Below are 15,238 nucleotides of genomic sequence, written 5' to 3'. Positions count from 1 at the left end.
AAGGATGGAGATTCCACCACCTCCTTAGGTAACCCACTCCAGTGCTTCACCACTCTCCTAGTGAAATAGTGTTTCCTAATATCCAACCTAGACCTCCCCCACTGCAACTTGAGACCATTTCTACTTGTTCTGTCATCTGCCACCACTCAGAACAGCAGAGCTCCATCCTCTTTGGAATCCCCCTTCAGGCAGTTGAAGGCTGCTAACAAATCCCCCCTCACTCTTTTCTGTAGACTAAACAAGTCCAGTTCCCTCAGCCTCTCCTCGTAAGTCATGTGCCCCAGCCCCCTGATCATTTTCATTGACCTCTGCTGGACTCTTTCCAATTTGTCCACAACCTTTCTGTAGTGGGGGGCCCACACAATACTCCAGATGTGGCCTGACCAGTGCCAAATAGAGGGGAATTATCACATCCCTCAATCTGCTGTCAATGCTCCTACTAATACAGTCCAATATGCCATTGGCCTTCTTGGCAACACGGGCACACTGCTGACTCATACCCAGCTTCTCATCCACTGTAATCCCCAGTCCTTTTCTGCAGAACTGCTACTTAGAAAAGTCGGTCCCAGCCTGTAGCTGTGCATGGGATTCTTCTGTCCTAAGTGCAGGACTCTGCACTTGTCCTTGTTGAACCTCATCAGATTTCTTTTGGACCAATCCTCCAATTTGTCTAGGTCACTCTGGACCCTATCCCTACCCTCCAGTGTATCTACCTCTCCCCCCAGCTTAGTGTTACTTGTGAACTTGCTGAGGGTGCAATCCATCCCATCATCCAGATCATTAATGAAGATGTTGAACAAAACCAGCCCCAGGACGGACCCCATGGGCACTCTGCTTGATACCGGCTGCCAACTAGATATCGAGTCATTGATCACTACCCGTTGAGCCCAACAACCTAGCCAGATTTCTATCCACCTTATAGTCCATTCATCCAATCCATACTTTTTTAACTTGCTGGCAAGAATACTGTGGGAGACTGAATCAAAAGCTTTGCTATATCATGTCCACTGCTTTCCCCATATCCACAGAGCCAGTTATCTCCTCATAGAAGGCAATCAGGTTGGTCAGGCATGACTTGCCATTAGTGAATCCATTTTGACTGTTCCTGATCACATTCCTCTCCTCAGCCCCATTGAACCAGCAGCTTTGGGCATAGGGTAGACAGGTAGTTACCTAGGTTACCAAATTTTAGGAGGGGCATTGAGATGCCCACGTTTTATTGCAGGAACAAGCCATTGGGCAGAAGCCACCTGAGCTCAAGCAGCCCATCCAAGGAGCACAGGCAGAAGGAAAGGGGTTGGTAGGGCCCAACAGACTTCCACTAGAGCTTTTCAGAAAGGTTTCTTTTTCCTGCAGAAAATTTTGACTTTTTAATCAGAAAACCAAAAACGTTATATTTTTGGCCAGAACCTAAATGTTTCCAGGTTTGTTTGGGGGTTTTTTTGAACAAAAGTCAAAATTTTCCACAAAAAGAAATGTATAAATAAGATGCCCACATAATTTTTTTCTACTCATTATTTAGGTGATTAACACTACAGAGTACCTTAAATTATTAACAATTTAGTACACCAGAATATGCTTTATTAAAATTTCCAAAGTTGTTTTTAGAAATATTTGTCCCTGTTACAGTATCGTCAATACTCTGATTGATCTTTCTGAAGATGAGGCCATTTTGCTCTTATTTGAGATCAAGTCAAATGAGGGGAAAAAAAGAAAAAAAAAAATAAACCCTACCAAAGCAAAGCAAAGCGAACAAAGGTTGGAGAAAGTGTACCTAGTAACTTCTGTAGTTTGGGCACATTACTCATTTGTTGATTGTCTATTTTCTTTTGACTCTCCTGTCTTTTTTAGATTGAAATCACTTCAGAACATGAGATATCTCTTATTCTGTGTTTATATAATGCCTACTGCCATGAGGCCCAGATCCTGACAGGAACCTGTTGGCACTATTATAACAAACAAACAAACACCACCACCAGAGACTCAGGGAATGAACCCCCCATTTGTAGACATGAGAAGACTGATGATTTTAAAAGCATCTGAACTGAGTTATACTTTATTTTCAATTTTCATCAAGATAAATTAGCAAAAATGCTTTTAAACTTGACAGCTTACCACTTATAAAGTCTTTGCTTATTCATTCATATTTTATTTGAGTTCCTTCCTGTGCTATTCTACATCAAACTGTCAAATTGACAGCTTCCTATTTGACCTCATTCTTTTAAAAATATATATATTTAAGATACTTTTTATTACTCTTCTTCATAAATAGATATGGCATTAGAAAGTATTTCCTATGTGTTGCCACTCTGCCATTGCAGTTTTTAATTTAAGAGTTCAAAAGGTAAAATTAATTTGGGTCTGGAGTGACACTCTTTTCCAAAATCAGATGCTAAAATACAGTTCTATATGCCCTTATTTTTTTTCTGATTTGCACTGCTTTAGAAGTTGGGCCAATCTGCTATTTTGCCCGTAAGCTTAATTTTCAGAATGTTACAGAATCATGAGGATATTTATGAAAAGCAGTCAAAACTGTTTGACTTGTTGTACATGTCTATTCACATTTGTTGATTAACAAGCCCTTCCTTTTTTGTACACCCCATTCCTTAAATGCCTTGGTCTAATAACCTAATTCACTACATTGCGACAAAGTTTGGGATTGTTTTTATTTTTTTAAGTGATTGGTATGCCCACTGTCAGTCAATATTGAGCCAAATTATACATATTAGATACTTTCAAACTTTCCCCATAAATCATTTCCTCCAGCCTTGCAAGTGTATTTGTTTCTGTTTTCTGAATTTCCTCTAATTTGTTTAAATGTTTTTTAATGAATTTTCCCAGAACTGTATGCAGTATTCTGTGTATGATCTTGCCTATGCAATGCAGAGAAATGACTCACCATTGTGCTCAATCATGCAATACCTCAATATATGTAGCCCAAAGTTATATCGACTTTTTTCACTCTGTTTTAAACCAAAAGCTTACTTCATTTTTCATTATATTTTCAGGTTGCTTCCAGCATTACAACTTTTACTTCCTCAGTAACCTTTCCAAGTAGCCTGCCTTGGGAATTGAACTAATCTACCAATCTAGAATCTCTTATCTCTTCCACTTGCTATCTGAATGCTTGACTATGTCAGAGAGTTTTAACCTGCAGATCTACTAGACTGGACCCCCCATTTCTTAGATCTAAGTGTGTAAGAAACGGATGTATACGTGACTGAGTCTTACCAAGGGTTTGGAAAGGTCTTTGTTTTGGCATCTGAGAGAAGAAACCAGGTTTCAATGCATTTGTGATCACAATGTCAAAAAGCCCTGCAAAATAATTCCTGAAATGACAAAACAAAACAAGTCAAACAACTTTGAAACACTTTTAAAAAAAAGAAATAAAGCCATGTAGATAAGACCGACCATCAAAACAGTTTTCTATAAAACATTTTTTCATGCCACTTTGCTTAGAGATTTTTATGCTATTTCCCCACACCCATTTTCTTCCATTTTTAAGTTAATATATCACCGGTGAAAGCATGTTGGATAGACAGCCTATCAGACTGAAGCCTTCTATTAATTATATTCATTATTATTATTATTAATTTGTATTACCATAGCACCTAGGAGTTCTGGTTCATGAGTAGGCTCCACTGCACTAGGCATACAGTGGGGTTTTTAAAGCACCCAGGTGCCTATTGCATTGATGTCACTAGGTGCTTTTGAAAATTCCAATAGGTGCCTATCTGCATCTTTAAACATCATAGTACATTTTAAAATCTGGCCCTTAGTAGGCACATTTTCCCCTCTCTGATGTGTTTCCCCCCCCCCCAATTAGGACAGGTATAATATTAAATGAAACATTTGCTATTTCTAGCTACTTACCTGTACTTATACCACCTCCATGCAAAACTCACTATTTGTTATTAGCGCTACTGGTCCCATACTTCTGGCATTTATTACGGATGGATATTTATTTCAAGGTGAAAGTGATGAAAGGAGAATGTAGTCTAATGGTCTTAGTACAAGACTGGGAGCCAGATATTTCTGAGTAATACTCCCAACTCCAAGCATGGCTCCCTCCACAACCTTGAGCAGGTCATTTCACCTCACTCCCTAAATTATCTCCAGCTATAAAATGGAGTTAAAAATTCTTCTCTAAAAGTCTCTGAAGGAGGTTATAAAAATAGAAATTAGTCTGAAGTAGTACATAAGTGGAAAAATGTTGCTAAACCTAATTAAATCTTAATGCTGGAATATAGTAGCAAATTTAAAAAATGCATATACATGCTATCTATTTTTATTAGAAGTGCTTCTTTGAGGTGATTTTTATTATATTGCACGAACTGGTACCATCTAGTAAAATTCTTGGACAGCCTTATTCTGGAAGGAGGAAGTAGCAAGTACAGCCAGGGTATAATGAGTTGAAATGTTAACAAATATAAAAGCAGAATCAAACAGATTGTATACCAGATGTACAGATGTGAATAAATATATGCATTACTGACCTTTGACATGTATTATAAGAGGCTTTCCAAAAGTAAATTTGCATTCCAATAGTTATGAGACATATGCTTTAGATTATTAACTATCAGTGGAGTTTATCAGATAAGTGATTGGATTTGATAAATGACTATAGAGAGATGCAATAGAAATATGTAGAGGTTTCTTTTGAAGTTAAAATCTGACACAGTCCTTTCCGCTCTCTGATTTTCGTGTATGTTAAGCTTATTAACAAACATGACAGTGTAGTGTGTCAGATACATGTGATCAAGTGTAGAAGGCAAAAGAAGGCATCTGGAACAGATTTAGGGAGAACTGCTGTTTTGAATATAACTCAAAGGTTTTTTTAAAAAAAAAAGAAGAGAGAACTGAAACTAAAGTTCTGACTAGGTCAGTTTGCTGTAGAAATGACCAAAAGAAAAGTAACAGTGACGATTTCTTCCCATTTTTCTATTTGTTTACACATTTAAACAGAACCTATTAATTAAGTTCTATCAGAAGACTTGAACTACAATGAACACCACAGATAAAATAATAATGTATCTGCAATAATAAAACTGGTTTTCAATTAATCTTTAGTTTCCTGTAAAACTGATCTATCCTAATTCAAACATAGTGGTTAAAATCTCAGTTCAACCAGAAGTGTCTTTTATGCTTTTGTTTGCTTCTCTGTTTCCAACCTTAAAAAAAAAAAAAATCAGCCAAAAACTTGATTATTGCATGTCCAAGATGTAAAACCTCCTGCAGGAAATATGACCACTGTTGAAAATCTTTCATCTGCAGCTTGTGACTGTCTCTATAAAGCATTTTAGCTCTCTTTTTGTGAGTTCAATTCAACATCACATAACACAATGGACACATTTAAATTTTTTCTTCTTTTTTCAAATATTCTAGTGTCTGGAGATATGTTTCCTGTACTTAAAATGGGGAACGCTGGTAGAACTACCTATCTCTTAAAATGAAAGAAACTTCAAGTGAAGTCACTATACTTGATCTGCACATGTAGTCAGGTATAGTACTTACTGGTAGATGTCTGAATGACACTTGTACTCACAACTTGATAGGTGCCACTAAAGAGTGAGACTAAGCTGAGGTTACTCTCAAGATCATGCTCACTGTGTACTATGGCTCTCATATGATACATACTACACACAGTTCTGGATACTTGAATACTAGAAAAATATTGATAAACCAAAGGGAAGTCAGAGAAAAGCAAGAGAAATAAGGGGTTGGGGAGGATCAATTTACAAGAATAGAAGCCAAGAACAAATATGCTTTATATCATAACTAAGGGAGTGACATGGTAACCATTTATAAATACTTTGTTTCTACAGTGCAAGCAACAGTGAGGGAACTGAAAAGCCAAAGAGTACAACCAGGAGTTATGCGATTGTCATAGAAATTTCTGTCTGTTCCAGCTGAGGAATAAGGAGAGACGGACACAGCTAATCAAGCAACGAGCCCCGGGAGGGGCGATCCGTTTATTTAAATTGCAATTGGGTTCGAGCTCATAAGTCAGCAAGAACAAAGAAAACACTTACACCAAAGCATTATATGCAGTTGACTATGATAATCTATCGCTCTATGATTGGCCAAAATTTGCCATCATTACCATACATAATTAGCAAGCTACATGTATCTGCCCCTCTTATTGTTCATCTATTTGCCCCCTCCTCCTTGCTTATTTTGCAAACTAAGCAGTTAGGTATCTACAGGACGCAGGCTCAGAAAGGTCCATTGTCTCCAGGTTTGGAGTTTGGCTACATTTCCTCTTGAAGGAACTTCCTGAGTTAAGTCATAGCAATAGCTGTGCTGTATATCTTCCATGTGTACGTGACAAATTTGCCCCCTGGCAGTTAAGCAGAATAATTTTATATCACGATGAACTAGAGCGAGGGAACATTTCAGATGAACACGAGGAAAAAATTCTTAGCAGTAGCATCGAGTAGATTGTGGAACAGGCAGACTCTCAAGGGAAGTGGTGGAAGCCACATTCCCTGACTCATTTAAAATAGGACTGCGCTAAACACTGAAGGCCACAATCCTACATTGGCATAGAAATGGACAAGATGACCTAGTAGGGTTCTTCCATTTCTAATCTCCACCTTTTCAAGAGAGCTGTGCTTAACAAGGGAAATCATCCCTATTGACAATGTAAAGTATGTCTATACTGCATGCGTCTTTCAGTGGTGTATAGAGTGCATACATGCATAGCCCCTGCTAGCATGAGTATATATAGAATTGTAGCTTGTGATGCATGGTTCAGGCAAATAAAGACATACCTGAAGGGTGAGGGTATGCACACAAGTACATACATTTCACAGCTCTCTACTCAGCCAAGCCATGACTCTCCATCTCCACTGCTACTTTTAGCAGCATAGCATCCTGCTGCTGCAACCTTTCCCATCCCCAGGAACAGACTCCGGCAGCTCCCAAAGGCTGTAGTCTTCACCTGCTGCAGGGAAAGATTCCAGCAGTGGGGACCTACCAAAGCTTTTCCTTGCTGTCTCCCCCCGGCCACAGCCTTTCACTGACACATATAGCTATGTACAGCAGTGTGGATGTAGCAGGCTTTTCACTGTGCCATGTAGCCATACAGTCTTTAAGATCGCTTGCACACCAGTAGAGAACTACTAGAGCATTACATACCCAATTAAAGGGAGGCACAGATGTCAATGCATAGATAGGAGTGCTTGCTCTGATATAAATGACTACAGAAAGTGCCAGGCGGTAGAGAATCAGTCCCTGGGTATACTACTCATTTGAGTATTACATTTTATTCGTTTTTGAGGGGTGGCAGGAGGAAACAAATTCCACCTTAGTGGCAGCAGGTGCAAGTCTCATCAAAAATAGTAGAGTTGTAGCTGCTGCTGCCAGGATTCTGTTTAGTCCTGGGAGCACTGGGAATGGTTTGGCAGGAGTTGTGCTGTTGTTGGGACGCAGCTGTGTCGTACACTTTTATATCAGTTGTGCTTTTCCTGCTGCAATTTCTACCCAATTTCTATATGTAATACACCCACTGACAGCCAGAATAAGACGGTTACTTACCTTCTGTAACTGTTGTTCTTCGAGATGTGTTGTTCACGTCCATTCCACATTAGGTGTGCGCGCGCCGCGTGCACGAACGTCGGAAACTTTTCCCCTCAGCGCCTCCCGTCGGGCCCGCAGGGTCTCCCTTCCCGCCAGAGCGGCGCCCCGCCCTAGCGTATATATATCCCTGCCGGCCCGACCCTCCCTCAGTTCCTTCTTGCCGGTGACTCCGACAGAGGGGAAGGAGGGTGGGAAGTGTAATGGACGTGAACAACACATCTCGAAGAACAACAGTTACAGAAGGTAAGTAACCGTCTTTTCTTCTTCGAGTGCTTGTTCACGTCCATTCCACATTAGGTGACTCACAAGCTTACCATCGGAGGAGGGTAGGAGTCAAGGAATAACTGATTGAAGCACCGCTCTGCCGACCATTGCGTCATCTCTGGTCTGATGGTGGATCGCGTAGTGGGCAGTGAAGGTATGCACCGACGACCAGGTGGCTGCCTTGCAGATCTCCTGGAGCGGGACCTGCGCCAAGAAGGCCATCGAGGACGCTTGGGCCCTAGTAGAGTGAGCCCTGATCTGAGGTGCAGGCATGTTGGCGAGCTCATAGCACGTACGTATGCAAAGCACGATCCATGCCGACAGGCGTTGCGTCGAAATAGGCTGGCCCCTCATTCGTTCCGCAACGGCCACAAACAGCTGAGTCGATTTGCGGAAAGGCCTGGTACGGTCCAGATAAAAAGCCAAGGCCCGCCGAACATCCAGGGTATGCAGGCTACGATGGCTAGGGTCCGTATGGGGCTTGGGGAAGAACAGATGTCCTGCCCCATGTGAAAACTCGTGACCACTTTAGGGAGGAATTTAGGATGAGGTCTAAGCTGCACCTTATCCTTATGAAAGACGGTATAAGGAGGCTCCGAGGTGAGGGCCCTCAACTCCGATACCCTCCTAGCCGAGGTGACGGCCACGAGAAATGCGACCTTCCACGAAAGGTGCATGAGGAAGCAAGAGGCCAGGGGTTCAAAAGGCGGCCCCATGAGCTTAGTGAGGACCAGATTGAGGTCCCACGGGGGTATAGGTGGGCGCGAGTAGGGGAACATCCTCTCCAGCCCCTTGAGGAATCGGACTACAGTGGGATTGGAGAACACGGATATCCCCGATTCCCCAGGGTGGAACGCCGATATGGCGGCTAGATGCACCTTAATAGAAGCGGGGGCGAGGCCTTGACGCTTGAGGTGCAGCAAGTAGTCCAGAATCAGTGGTATCGAGGCCTGCAAGGGCTGGATGTGCTGAGGCCCACACCATAGGGAGAAGCGTTTCCACTTGGCAAGGAAGGTCGCCCTTGTGGAGGGTTTCCTACTACCAAGGAGGATTTGCTGGACTTCCTGAGAGCACCTGTGCTCCACCTCACTTAGCCAGGGAGAAGCCATGCCGTGAGATGCAGCGATGGCAGGTTCGGGTGGAGTAGGCGACCCCGGTCTTGGGTGATGAGGTCGTGATGGAGGGGGAGGGCTATCGGAGTGGTCACGGACAGTTCCAACAGAGTTGTGAACCAGTGTTGTCGTGGCCAAGCCGGGGCGATGAGAATGACTGTCGCCTTGTCCCTGCGGGTTTTGAGGAGGACCCTGTGGATGAGTGGCAATGGGGGGAAGGCATACCTCAGGCTCCCGCCCCACGGGATTGCAAAGGCGTCCGCCAGAGAGCCCGGACTGCGTTTCTGGAATGAGCAAAACTGCGGGCACTGGCTGTTGTCCATGGTGGCAAACAGATCCACCTGGGGAAACCCCCACCTCAGGAAGATTGAACGGAGGATGTCCCGTCTCAGCCTCCACTCATGCATGAGATAGGACCGGCTGAGACGGTCCGCCAGCCCGTTCTGGACCCCGGGGAGATATGCAGCCTGGAGGTGCACTGAATGGGCTATGCAGAAGTCCCAGAGGAGGAGTGCCTCGCGACAGAGGGGAGAGGACCGGGACCCGCCCTGCTTGTTTATGTAAAACATAGCGGTAGTGTTGTCCGTCAGAACCGACACGCCGTGTCCTCTTATGGTGGCGTGAAAGGTCTGGCAGGCGAGGCGAACCGCCCTCAGCTCCTTCAGGTTGATGTGAAGCAACTGTTCCTCCCTGGACCACAAGCCCTGAGTGCGCAGGTTCCCTAGGTGCGCCTCCCAACCCAGGTCCGACGCGTCTGTCACTAACGTCAGAACTGGTTGTGGGGCGGCGAACGGGACCCCCGCACAAACCTGCTGTTGATCGAGCCACCAACAGAGGGCGCTCGATACCCGATCTGGGATCGTGACGACCATGTCTAATGGGTCTCTGTTGGGGCGATATACCTGGGCCAACCACAGCTGCAGAGGCCGGAGTCTGAGACGGGCGAGCCCGACTACGTGTGTGCATGCCGCCATGTGCCCCAAGAGTTGTAAGCAACATCTGGCCGTGGTCGTGGGGAATCGCTGAATGGAGGTCACGGCCTCCTGGATAGCCAGGAATCGCGATACGGGAAGACTCGCCCGTGCCGCCACCGAGTCCAGGACTGCCCCTATGAAGTCCAGTCTCTATGTGGGGACTAGTGAAGACTTGGGCACATTGACTAACAGACCGAGTTCTCGGAATACTTGTAGCGCCAGTGCCACGTGGGCGCGAACCTCTGCCTCCGACCGGCCCGCCAGGAGCCAATCGTCCAGGTACGGGTAGACGCGCATCCGTCTTTTTCGAAGGAAGGCTGCTACCACGGACATGCATTTCGTGAAGACACGTGGGGCTGTTGCCAGACCAAAGGGCAAGACCGTAAACTGAAAATGACGCTGCTGGATAGTGAAGCGCAGGAACCGCCGGTGGGCCGGGCGGATGGCGATGTGAAAGTAGGCGTCTTTCATATCGAGGGCAGCGTACCAATCCCCTGGATCCAGGGAAGGAATGATGGTACCAAGGGAGACCATACGGAAACGTGGTTTTTGCAAGTACTTGTTCAGCTTGTGAAGGTCCAGGATAGGACGGAGGCCCCCTTTCGCTTTGGGAATGAGGAAGTATCTGGAATAGAACCCTTTTCCTCTGAGGTCCAGAGGAACCTCTTCCACCGCCCCCACAGTGAGGAGGGTCTGTACCTCCTGCATGAGGAGTTGCTCGTGAGAGGGGTCCCCGAAGAGGGACGGGAGTGGTGGGTGGGAGGGAGGGGGTGAGGAGAACTGGAGGGTGTAGCCTGACTCTACCGTGCGCAGGACCCAGTGGTCTGATGTTATATGAGACCAGGCACGGAAAAAATGGGACAGGCGGTCCCTGAAACACAGGGGGGGATCCGGAGAAGAGATGGGTACGCTGTCCTCGATCGCAGCTTCAAAATCCTTGTTTATTTCTCGGCTGCGGCTTGTTGTGGCCCTGGTTTTGGCCTTGGTTAGGTGTATTGTTGCGCCTACGCCTATTGTCCCTGCCCCGTCTACGGTATGGTTCGTGCCGAGGGCGAGGATGGTACTGCCTCTGTGGAGGCTGTGGTTTGAAAGGCTTCCTCTGCGTTACAGGGGTGTGCATCCCCAAGGACTTGAGGGTAGCCCGCGAGTCCTTGAGGCCATGGAGTCTGGCATCCGTTTGCTCCGAAAACAACCCTGAACCCTCAAACGGAAGGTCTTGGAGGGTGTTTTGCACCTCAGGGGGAAGACCAGAAGCCTGCAGCCACGCTGAGCGCCTCATTACCACGCCTGACGCAATAGTCCTAGCGGCCGCATCAGCCGAGTCGAGTGAGGCCTGTAATGAGGTTTTGGCCACCGCCTTTCCCTCGTCCACTATGGCCGCAAACTCGGGTTGCGATCCCTGAGGCAAGGCATCCTTAAATTTAGACACTGATGCCCAGGAGTTAAAATTATGCCTATTGAGGATCGCTTGCTGGTTCGCGATTCGCAATTGGAGGCCTCCGGACGAGTAGACCTTTCTGCCAAACAAGTCCAATCGCTTCGCCTCCTTGGCCTTGGGGGCTGGGGCCTGCTGGCCATGCCGCTCCCTCTCGTTGACCGCCGAAACGACCAGCGAACATGGGGTTGGATGGGAGAATAGGAAGTCAAACCCCTTGGATGGGGCGAAGTACTTTCTCTCGACGCCCCTTGCCGTCGGCGCAGAGGAGGCTGGCGTCTGCCATACAGTCTTATAATTTGACTGTACCGTCTTTATAAGCGGAAGTGCGATCCTGGAGGGACCCTCCGGGCTGAGAATGTCCACCATGGGGTCCTCCTGCTCAACAGTCTCCTCTGCCTGCAACCCCAAATTCAGGGCTACCCGGCGGAGCAGGTCCTGGTGTGCCCGATGGCCAATCGGGGGAGGGCCGAACACTGTTGTGCCCGCCACGGCTTCATCCGGTGAGGAGGAGGAGGTCATGGCCTTCTGCGCGTCCTCGTCCTCCTGCAACTCCTCCTCGGCGGGACGGTCCTCTGGGGTGCGTCCCCTGCCCTGGGTCAGGGACGGTGCCGGGCTTGGTGCCGAGTCCGTCCTATCCCTGTCTGGCGGCCTGGAGACCGTGGCCTCCGCACGGAAGGCAGGACGGTACCGTGGGGAGCGGGACCGGTGTCCTGAGGGGCCCGATCTCGAGGTTCTGGACGGAGGGCCTTGCTGATGATTGGCCCACGGGGTCCAGAATGGCCATTGTCCAGGATGGCTCCAATGTGGTTGCCAAGAGGCCTCGTGCTCCCTAGCGGCGTGCACTCTGCGGCCATATCTGCTGGAAAGGCCCGAGCCCTCCTCCGACGCTAGGGACGGCGATCTAGAGGGCCACGGCGGTGCCATTGAGCGGTGCCGTTCCGGAGTCGGGGAGCGGTGCCTTCGGGAACGGGACCGTGAGAGGCGCCGTGCAGATCTGGACCTGGACCGGTACCGTCGATCCCGGGACCGGGAACGGCTGCGGGAGGGCGGTCTCGGGAACCTTGTGACCGACGCGTCCCGGTGCCTGCTCGAGCCGGGCTGCTGGGACGGTGCCTCGCTCGCGTCGGGGCCTGACTGTTTGGCGGCCCGTTGCGTGGCGGGAAGCCAGGAGTCCACCGAGGCGGAGCTCGACCGGGACCGGCGCCGTGTCCGGTGCCGAGATGGCGACCGCGATGGGCGCATCATCGCCGGCTTGCCTTTGGATGGCAGTCGCGGCGGAATGTCTTTAGCGCGGAGGGTGCTTTCGGTGGACAATTCAATGAGGTCCTTTGCTGCCTCAAATGTGTCCGGGGTGGAGGGCTGTTCCAACAGTTCCTCCAGCCCTTCCTCCTCCCTCGACGCGCTTATCCCGGGGCTCGACGGGCCTTTGGGCGCCGGAGCCACTGGCACCGGGATCTGTACCGGGGCCATAACGGCCTTGGCAGCACTCGCGGTCTTCGCCGGTGCTGACTTCTTGTGCGGGGAACGTCCCCTGGCCTTGGGCTGGCTCTTTGGCCTGGCCATCGAAGAAGAACGGTGCCGGGTGTGTTCCCGTCGAGGCGGCACCGTAGACTTAGGCTGTCCTGCCAGCATCGGGTCGCGGACCGATGCCGGGGCACTCCGCACCGAGGTCGACGGTGCCGCGGAAGAGGAGGGCTGCAACGCCGCCTCCATGAGGAGCTGTTTAAGGCGAAAGTCTCTCTCTTTCTTAGTCCTGGGCTTGAAAGCTTTACAAATCTTACAGCGCTCCTTTTGGTGGGCTTCCCCCAGGCAACGAAGACACGAGTCGTGCGGGTCACTCAACGGCATAGGCCTGCGGCACGTGGCACAAGCCTTGAAGCCTTGGGCGTGCGGCATGCCCCGCCGCCCAGGGCCGGTGCCGGGGTCGCCAAACACCTATCACAAAGAGATTTAGGTCTTTGTGAGGGACTAATAAACTACTATTTACACTAAACTTTAAACACTTAACTATAACGAACTGATAACTATCACTAATCACTTATGCTAAGGGACACTCTCAGACGAGAGATAGAGTTGTTCCAACGTCGCCACGGGCGGTAAGAAGGAACTGAGGGAGGGTCGGGCCGGCAGGGATATATATACGCTAGGGCGGGGCGCCGCTCTGGCGGGAAGGGAGACCCTGCGGGCCCGACGGGAGGCGCTGAGGGAAAAAGTTTCCGACGTTCGTGCACGCGGCGCGCGCACACCTAATGTGGAATGGACGTGAACAAGCACTCGAAGAAGAAAGCTACAATATGCTGCCGCCTAAAACTGTTTTATTAATGAAGTTACACTCAGTGTGTAACCTACACCATTATTAACTTCATGGATTTGTCCCAGAGATTTCAGTGGGAGTTAAGCCCACTAACTTTGGGTTGCATTTGGCTTATCCAGCCAAATTCTCAATATTATGAGCTTGAAAAATCTGTGGATACAAATAGGTGCCATCATTGGCAGCTGTATATCTCAAATTAATTGCAGTGAACCATCTGTGTGTGAAATTATCTATTCTGCCTAAGTACTGTAAATATATGTTTTCTGTGCACAATTATCTTTTTGGCAACCATGCATTAAGAGCAATGATAAGTTATTTATAGGCTCTTCTCTGAAGGTTACTGTATAATATCTGAGTAGCTCACATACATTCATCGGACAGTGGATTGAGAGTTGGGAGACCTGGGACAAGAGTAGAGCAATCTGGTCCTCTAGATATATCATGATATGGGGTCCCCTGTGGCCTCATCCCCATGCTATGGCCCTGCACTCCACGTGGAATGATGATGACAAAGGGTCCTACGCACTCCCAGAGAGGCAGGGGAGTGGCAAGAGGTCCCTTCTTACCAAAGTGGCAACAAGGGAACTTCTCCCCTCAGGAGCAACAGGGGCCCTTCCCAGAGAGACAGAGATGGCAGCAGGGAGTGGCCTTACTACATGCCTCAACAGTTGGGAAATATTTGCTTGGGAGCGTGGGCTGGCGAGGGCTGGCCACTGCAATCTATTTCTCTTGCCATATACATAATCCTCTGCTGGGGTGGTGTTGGTAGGGCCTACAAGAGCAGTGGGCCTCAGAATTAATACCCTATTGAGATGCATGGGGTCATTCACACTTCTCAGAACTATATTTCTTGTGCAGACTCAAGCAGACATCACTGCACCTGTTAATCCCTGATCACACTTTCAAGCTTTTCTTCACAACCTAGAAACTTACTTTTTATTTAAAAAATGGAAGTCTTGATTCTGTTATAATCGCAAGATATCAGCAGATGGGGGCCCTTGGCATAGCCCTATAGGCCTATGCACACATCTGGCCCCACTTGTATGTGCCAGTGACCTGCTGTGTAACCTTGGGCAAGTTGCTTCACATCTCTGCGTCTCAGTTTCTCCTCCCTTCTAAGAACATAAGAACGGCCGTACTGGGTCAGACCAAAGGTCCATCCAGCCCAGTATCCTGTCTACCGACAGTGGCCAATGCCAGGTGCCCCAGAGGGAGTGAACCTAACAGGTAATGATCAAGTGATCTCTCTCCTGCCGTCCATCTCCACCCTCTGACAAACAGCAGCTAGGGACACCATTCCTTACCCATGCTGGCTAATAGCCATTCATGTAAGAGCTTCAGGGCAGGAATTACCTCTCACCATATGTTTGTACAGTGCCTACCATAACAGGGCCCCTATCCAGATTTGGGCATCTGGGGCCATTCATAATACAATTAATAAAGAAATAAGGGCCAGTGCCTTAACCACAAGGCCTATCTTTTGAAAAACTGGTTATTCAATGTGAAATACTACTTATAAAAATGTATAGTTTTTAGGACAGCCCATAACTACTGA

At 47.9% G+C, this 15,238-nt stretch overlaps 1 protein-coding gene across 1 annotated transcript in view; it reads right to left on the bottom strand.

The window, feature by feature from the left end:
• Positions 1 to 15,238, bottom strand: part of NT5DC1 (5'-nucleotidase domain containing 1) — a 252,604-nt gene that overhangs the window by 84,546 nt on the left and 152,820 nt on the right. The window contains exon 8 of the mRNA XM_065402104.1: positions 3,232 to 3,329. Coding sequence (XP_065258176.1) covers positions 3,232 to 3,329 — 98 coding nt within the window. The remainder of the gene's footprint in view (positions 1 to 3,231; positions 3,330 to 15,238) is intronic.

The sequence above is a fragment of the Emys orbicularis genome, chromosome 3 (assembly GCF_028017835.1).
Source record: "Emys orbicularis isolate rEmyOrb1 chromosome 3, rEmyOrb1.hap1, whole genome shotgun sequence".
NCBI lineage: Eukaryota > Metazoa > Chordata > Testudines > Emydidae > Emys > Emys orbicularis.
This window is presented reverse-complemented; position numbering and strand designations above follow the sequence as displayed.